Source organism: Bidens hawaiensis, unplaced genomic scaffold (genome assembly GCF_021521415.1).
Source record: "Bidens hawaiensis isolate Kalapana, Puna unplaced genomic scaffold, B.hawaiensis_p1.1 tig00000142_1, whole genome shotgun sequence".
NCBI lineage: Eukaryota > Viridiplantae > Streptophyta > Magnoliopsida > Asterales > Asteraceae > Bidens > Bidens hawaiensis.
The window spans coordinates 3,389,799-3,397,743 of NW_027491019.1; the positions used below are offsets into that span (position 1 = coordinate 3,389,799).

Here is a 7,945-nt window from a genome sequence, read left to right on the forward strand (position 1 = left end):
GACCTGAGATTATTATTAGAAAAGTAGCTTGGTTCGTTGATGTTTTATTACAAAAAGTTGTCATGTTTGTTGATTTTTGTTAGAAAAAAGTGGGTTCGGGTCGTTGCTTTTTTTAAAAAAAAGTGGTTCGGTTCGTTGTTGTTTTTTTAATTGGGTCGGTTCGTTGATTTTTTTTAAAGTGATTTGGTTCATTATTCTTGTTAAAATTGTGGTTCGGTTCATTTATTTTTGTTAAAAAAGTCGTTCAGCTCATTTATTTTTGTTAAAAAAAAGTTTGTTTATTTTTGTTAAAAAAAGTGGTCCGGTTCGTTTATTTTTGTTAAAAATTGTGGTTTGGTTTGCTTATTTTTGTTTAAAAAAAGTTGTTTGGTTCGTTTATTTTTGTTAAGAAAGTAGTCTGGTTCCTTTTTTTGGTTAAAATGTTTTAATTTTAATTTAAAAATGTTTTTTTCACTATTTTTGCCACATTATCATACACATCATCATCTACGTCATCAAAACTAACGGAGTAATGTCCCCATTAGTGAATAGATTGCTAGCGGCCAATAGGTCGAAACCTAGGACTGCTATGATACATTTTGAAAGTTTGGCTTACTGCTAGCCAATTAAACAAAATTTGTATTATTAAAATCCAGTCTCTCAAAGTTAACTGGTTGCCAAAGTTAAAAATTAAAATAAAATTAAGTTTTATTTAGTGTGTGTAAACATGCTTTGATTAAAATTTATTTTTTATTATTTTATTGAAATTGTTAAATAAAGCATTCTTAGGGGTGTTTCGAAGAGCTTTTAAAATTGTATTTTTGCTTATCTGTTTTTTAAAAAGCAAAAATAACTTTTCAAAAGCTCCATTTTGAAGCTTTTGGAATTGTTTTACACTTTTACCAAAAACACTTTTGCTTTTCAACAAACAAATAGCAAATAAGCAATTTTTAAAAGCTCACCCAAACACCCCCTAATCAATTTCTTCTAACAAACCTTTTTTGATCCAACAAAACAGCCAAACCCTTTTAATTTATCTTATAAAATTACAGATTTAGTTTACTAATAAACTTAATTAAAAAAGCTTCATGATGCCGGCTATATGCTGTATGCATTTGAAAAACAATTAAACGTTATAATATAAGTTAGCATACCATAATATTAAGCATAACTCTATTTATTAATACAACTTATTACTTAAAACACACCAATACCAATTTATACAAGGTTGTCATCATATCATTGAACAAGCAAGATTAACTTCATTAACAATTATTAGCCTTATTACAATGAGATTTCATCATTTAGACATGAGTAAACAAGTATAACAGCTATTGATAAAACACCAAGAAACCAAAGGAAAAATAAAAAGTTCTCATTTTCCCAAGTTTCCACCTCCGGTGAGTTCCCAACCGGAAAACATGACGGTTTTCCGCAAAACAACTACCAGGTGCAAGTAAGATGCAAGTTATGTTTGTAAAAATAAACCCACACAAACCACAAACTGAACCCAAAAGGGCAATCCGCGCCGCTTAATATGAAAAACAAGACCTGTTTGTAATATTTTCTTTTAGGTACGCGGTTGGCTAGAAACAAGGTCTGGGACAGAGGCGGAGTCTTGGCTTTTTAAAGTAAGGTTTGCAAATTGGAAATCAAGCCTATCATGACTGGCGGCTCGCCGGTGACTTTGTGGCGGCTGCTGATGCTGCTGTGGTGGTGGTGGTTGTTGTTGATACAAGGCTCGCAGTCTCCCAATTTCTCGCTCTAAAACTTCATGCTCCACTGTGAAAATAACTGGCTTAGTTTTTTCATATGTGAATAATTACACTTGCACTGATAAAATAACATAATTTCTACTTTGAACAGCATAAATTAACAAGCGTAATACGGTTTTAGTCTATGAAGGTTTGACCCAAATAACCAATTTGTTCCAAGAGTTTAAATTTGATTTTCTTAGTTCAATAGATTGATTTTCGTATAAATAACGGTCCAGTCCACCAACCCCATCCAAATGTTGTTATCTTTTTAATAAATGACCAAAATAGCCCGGAACTATTGAATGTGTTTTTATTAACAGAATTTTTGGATGGGATTACAATTTACAGGGTTAGTAGACTGGACTCTAATTGATACAAGAATCAAACTATTCGACTAACAATATCAAATTTAAACTTTTAGACTAATATGGTTATTTGCGTCAAACCACATGGACCTCAACCGCGATAAACTCAAAAAAAATATGATTATACAGAATTCATGGGTTTGGGTTTAGTCTAGTCGGATTTGGGTCAAACCCGCAGGCACATTTAGCTAAAGAAGTCGTGTTTGGGTTGACATGGCAGTTCACGGATTGGCCCATTTAACCCATCAATTTCATAATTAAAAAAAATGCTTATATCATAACATGAAGCAATCGAGTATTTTGTGCCAAAAAACTGAAAGATAAAAAGAGAAATGAGCATCGGATTTTAAAATCATGAACTTATTTTTCTTTTTATCTGAATTTGTATTTTAAGTATTATTACGCAGCAAAAAGGAAAAAAAATGTTAAAACGGATCGTATTCGAATTTGTGTATGATACGTTTCAGAGTTCACGTCAAATTTCTAAGTTCGAGTCGGGTTCAACCCGCAACCGCAACCTATTTAACACCCCTACCTATTTATGCAATATGTCAATATGACCTAGGGAACTTTTGTCAATAAACATGGTATTTATACACATAGCATATATCATACTATTTCTTGTATTTGTATTTTCAATTATTTATCATTAGCATGTTCATCAACAAAGTTTAGTCAGGGCTTGTTTATCATATATTTCCTAGTAAACAAAGCAACTTTGCCACATCAGCATGATTAAGTTATCATTTATCCTTGTTTAACAATACTATCTTTAACTTATACTATACTTTAAAATCTAGATGTCGACTATCAGAAACATGCATAAGTAGCAGAGAACAAACTAAAAGATTAACTTATACGTATAATAGAAACTTACAACGCTTGATCAGTTGTTCTTGAGCCAAATTCTCCAATCTCTGTTTAAGTGCTTTGTTCTCCATTCTCAATAAAAGGCTTTGCTGGTTCAAAAATTCCATTTGCGCTGAAACCTCAAAACCTTCCGACTGCAATCACATAAACATGTAACATCCAATTTAAATCGCTCCGGTTCATGCTTCCATTATTGTCTGGTTTAATCTACATGAACACACCTACGTGGCAAGTTCTAAATTACCTGTAAAGCATGTACATTCCTCTCTAGCTCAGCTATATACTGTAGCTTCCGCACCCGCGAACGTTGAGCAAATTGCCTGTATTAGACACCTTTCAGACTTAGTTGCACAAAAGTAATAGCTTTAAATGTTTACAATGCTTATAAATCGGTATAATGCTACAGAACTTTTACTTTTCTACTATAAACTTATAAATTCATATAAGAATCGTTCAACCATCAGGGTTTGACAGGTTAGTTATACTGATTTACATAGTGATACCAACCCTAAAGTACATTTGAATTTATAACTTACTGCTTGGCACGCTTCATATCTGCTTCTGATGCAAAGTTCTTATTATTAAAAAAGTCCTTTCTTTCAGCAATAATATACGCATCTTGAGTGCAGGCTTCACTTGAATCTCGTGTACCCGATTCAACCACATCTTGCTTTTTACTAGCAGTTGAACCAGCTCCATTAATCTTTTGTGTAGCACCCAAAGAAACCGATCTTTGAAGACCCAAATTAGCATCTTTATGCGAGTCCCACCCCCGAGTTCTGTTCTTAATCACAACATCCGAGTCTGCAAAATACAACCTATTTCGCGCATCTTTATACATAAAATCTTGAGATCCCCATGAAGGATTAGAACTCAAGTTTCTCATTTGATGTTCATGTTTCACACCATATTCTGTACTGGCCGCATTTGCTGCTTCCAGATACGTAAACGAGTCACTCGATGAGCGTCGATGACCTCTTTGTACAGGCGTTTTGGGTTCGCTAAGAAGCTCGTCTAGCCAATCAGGCTGATCTTCTATCACAAGGCTTTCGGATGATGCGCGATGATGATATGAACGATTGCTATCTCTGGATTTAACTGTTCTCTTTTGTGCAGTTGCAGATGTAGACATGTAATTAGTATATGATGGAGGCACGCTTGGAAACGGACATTTAGGCGGGAGTAACGAGTTTCGTGTATTGCACGTCATGTTTCTTGTTGCTGCAGGTCCTCTGGTGTTTGCCATGTCGGAATCACTAAACTAGCAAATACAAATTGCATAGAGCACAAATCATATTAATAACACAACGCATTCTCAGGAGCAGCTTAGTGAAATTCATATCAAACTTAGTGAAATTCATATCAAACTTGTTCATATACATCAGCGTAATAAAAATTGCAATTAGATGCTGTTAGTCAGAAATCAGAGGGATACCAAGTCGATTTCACCTAATCGGACCCTGAAATCGGTGCCAGTCAAAATCTTTGAAGTATTTGAAAAATTATGATTATTCTGAAAAAGTATATATAAAACTTTGTGTGTGTGTGTGTATAGTTTAAAAAAACTACATATAAAATCCAATCAGATTAATCCCTATAAACCGACCGGACTAGCGCCTAGCAAGTTATACAACACCGACAATCATACAATTGACAGTGCAATAATCCGAACTTCAGATAACAAATCATATTAATAATCCAACACATATTCAAGAGCAGCTTACTGAAACTCAATTTAAACGTGTTCATATTCATCAGTGTCGTAAAAATCGCAACTAGGTTCCGACTAATCAGAAATCAGAGGGCTACCAATTGGATGTCAAAATTGGTCAAAATCTTTGAAGTATTTAAAATTATTTATATAAAAATTATGTTTTTGTGTGTGGGGGTGTAATATATACAATTTGCAAAAAACATAATAATTAACGAAAGAAACAAGTTTGAAAGGAACTAATTGAAGAAGATTAATAATAACAATACTAATAAAAAGGGTTGGGTTTGATTACCTTGTTAACGATTAATGATAAGAAGCAGCAGTGATTTGATGGATGCAATGTCAATTTTGATCGGATCCAAGTTAGGGTTCTTGCTGATGATCCATTATTATTATTATTATTATTATTATAATTATTATCAGGGTTTTTTCTTCTTTTTTTTTTCTTTCGAATCCTTTCCTTCTTTGCTGCTGACGTGGATTGCTTTTCAATTTCAAAGGCACAAATTAGGATATATATATATATATATATAGTGAGTGTTATAAAGTGGGGCGATTCATATTATATGATATTAGCTTTAAAGTTTCTGTAACACAGTAATAATCTAAATAATTAAATTATAAATAAAATAATACATAATTTAATTTATATGGAATACTATATTACATATATGTTTTTATCAATATACACAAATTGATTTTTTTTTTTCCAAAAATATTCTTGAAAATAAATTTGAAACTCATATCATATTTAAAACTCTTAACTTTCATCCGTTTGATATTTCAAGTCAACATTTTGTGACATTCGTGACAAAACGAGATATACTATATTTACTACGTAGCGAGTAACGATAAATCGTTAATTCGTAGCGATTAAACGAGTAACCGACCGATACTGATTATGACCCGTATATATACTAAGGGGTCATATACGAGTTATATATATATATTATAGAGACTAACATATTGATATTTAGGCTCCAGTACGTTTAAAACCATTTAAACGAAAAAGGTTTCGTTTATCGATACTAAGTTTAAACGAAATCGTTAACATCAAAACAAGCATTGTAGCATCCGTTAAGCCAAAAAAAATATTTATAAAACACTTATATGACATGTTCTAAGCAATCCGTGAAAATATTTTGGATTTTTACAAGTCAGTACGTTTTTATTATTTTGCAAAATTAAGCCGAAAAACGTTCATTTTCGCGCTATTTCTCGCACCCGAATTAATTTTCTTGCGAAAAACCGAACACGAAATAAATTTTGGACCGACATTTACTCGTGACATGATTATCGAGGCACCATTGGGCCAAAAGTGGGGCCCAATGGGTCTCCTAAACTTGCGGCCGTCACTTTAGACTTCCACACCCCTTAGTATAACTTGTTGAGTCTTGAAGTTTCTTAATTCATTTTAGACTAAAATATCACACACGTTTCTGGCCAGACTTTTTTCTTCATATTTCTTCATGAAAACATAGGTAAACCATTATTTTCATGTGTTTTTAATCTTGTTTTAATTAACTTATAATCATATAAACATGTCTTGATTAGTAATAATCATGTTTAACCATCCAAACCATTTAAAAATCACTTAAAATCATTTTTTGATCTTAAACATGTTTACAAATCAGAACCATATGGATTTTTGACCAAAAACAAGGATTAGAACCTTGATATAACGTTTTTACGGTTTGAAAGTTTGGTTTGAAACCAAAACCGAAACCCTAGTTAACAAGGATATTCAATGGACGATTTATGCTTGGTTTGATGTTATATGATATGTAGATACACTGAGTTTGCAACCCAAGACCCGGAGAATCGTTTAAACTATCAAAAATCACCGAAAACCGATAAGGTAATACCGTATTACTCGTTTAGGGGCTGTTTGTGCTTTGATTGTGATGTGCTTGTTTTTAGGTTATGAAACTTTGCAGAGACATTAGGGATCATATAATTGAGTCCCTGTTAAAATTTGGTAATTTTTCGATAAACGGAGAATATTTGGCGAATTTATTACCGTTTATTTGCGTTTATTCGGGAAAACTAAGTAAACTTCATGAAATATTATTAAATTTGGTTTGGAGCCCAGATATTTTATGTTAAGATCACTGGAAAAATTTGAGAACATTTGGAAATGTCTAAGTATTTTTTTATGCAATTGTGTTTTAATCGAGTTTTAATAGCCGAAAAACGCGCAAAAAGTCATTTTGTACAATAAGTTAGATTCTGGAGATTTTGCAGTGGCTATGTGATGATATTGAGACCACTTGGAAAAATTATCGGATTTTTCATATGTCGTTTGGTATAAACGGGCTATTTATTACTTAATTTTAACACATTAAATGATTTTTTATAAATAGATAATTAACCATAAAATTTCTGAAAATATTTTTATAAATTTTCCATATTCTAATTTATTTTTTCAAAAATTTTCATAATTTATATATAAGTGCATAATTAGTTATGATTAATCAAAGATTTAAACTATATATTGTTTTAACGAAACCGGCAGGTTTATGTTTAACGAACTGACTGGTATGTCAAAATTTCAAAAGTAATCAAATATCATAATTTCGAATGAATTTGATAAAAACGAACTTTTTACGAGAATTCCGGACAAATTGGTTGGATTGTACGCGTTTTGCATAATCAAACCCGTGTGAAAACGGAAACGAACCCTGCGATCAATCCAGATACCGAAACCTTAAAATTCTTTTATAAATTAAATCATTTTATCAATCAATATGTTTACTTAAGTTTATGTGATCTTACCTATTTTCGAAACGCATAAACGATCAACTTGGCTAGGCTCGAAAAACGGTGAAACTAAGCCAAATCTGGTTATGAACATTTCATAGTTTACAACGTCACAATCTAAAACTATGGTCAACTTCTGGGCCTAACAGCTATACCCAGACTAGTTATACAGCCCGATTGGGTTTTAACACTGTACTAGTTTTAACAGTACAGTACCGGTTATAGGATTCAAGCTATAATCGAGGCATATTACTTACTGACACGTATTACCAGCTCAAACTACGATAAGGTGAGTTTCACGACCCCACTTTCTAAACTGTTTTACGAACTTTAGGGGTGGAAAGCATGTTTACATATACTTATATACTTGAAAACGTGTGATGATGTGAATTATCTAAGTACTAACTCTTGAAAGTCCCCACAAACACAAGTGATTAACTTCGTGCCGGTGACGTTTGGATAGTACTATCGGTTTGACAAACCCAACTGACAAGGCCGGA

At 32.5% G+C, this 7,945-nt stretch overlaps 1 protein-coding gene across 1 annotated transcript; it reads right to left on the reverse strand.

Moving 5' to 3' along the window:
* Positions 1-1,221: 1,221 nt before the first annotated feature.
* LOC143579084 (uncharacterized protein At4g06598-like) lies at positions 1,222-4,255 on the reverse strand. Its single transcript, XM_077062510.1, has 4 exons — positions 3,508-4,255; positions 3,216-3,291; positions 2,979-3,105; positions 1,222-1,761 (listed from the first exon to the last, which is right to left on the reverse strand). Exons 1-4 carry the CDS (start codon positions 4,215-4,217, stop codon positions 1,550-1,552), a joined length of 1,125 nt encoding a protein of 374 aa, XP_076918625.1. The 5' UTR covers positions 4,218-4,255; the 3' UTR covers positions 1,222-1,549.
* Positions 4,256-7,945: the final 3,690 nt, after the last annotated feature.

Excerpts from the sequence above, each read along its gene's own strand:
- LOC143579084 (XM_077062510.1), bottom strand. The coding sequence starts at position 4,217 with ATGGCAAACACCAGAGGACCTGCAGCAACAAGAAACATGACGTGCAAT. Across the intron at positions 3,106-3,215 it reads GGAATGTACATGCTTTACAG|TCGGAAGGTTTTGAGGTTTC; the intron begins GTAATTTAGAAC and ends ATGTGATTGCAG. Across the intron at positions 1,762-2,978 it reads AGAACAACTGATCAAGCGTT|TGGAGCATGAAGTTTTAGAG; the intron begins GTAAGTTTCTAT and ends TTATTTTCACAG.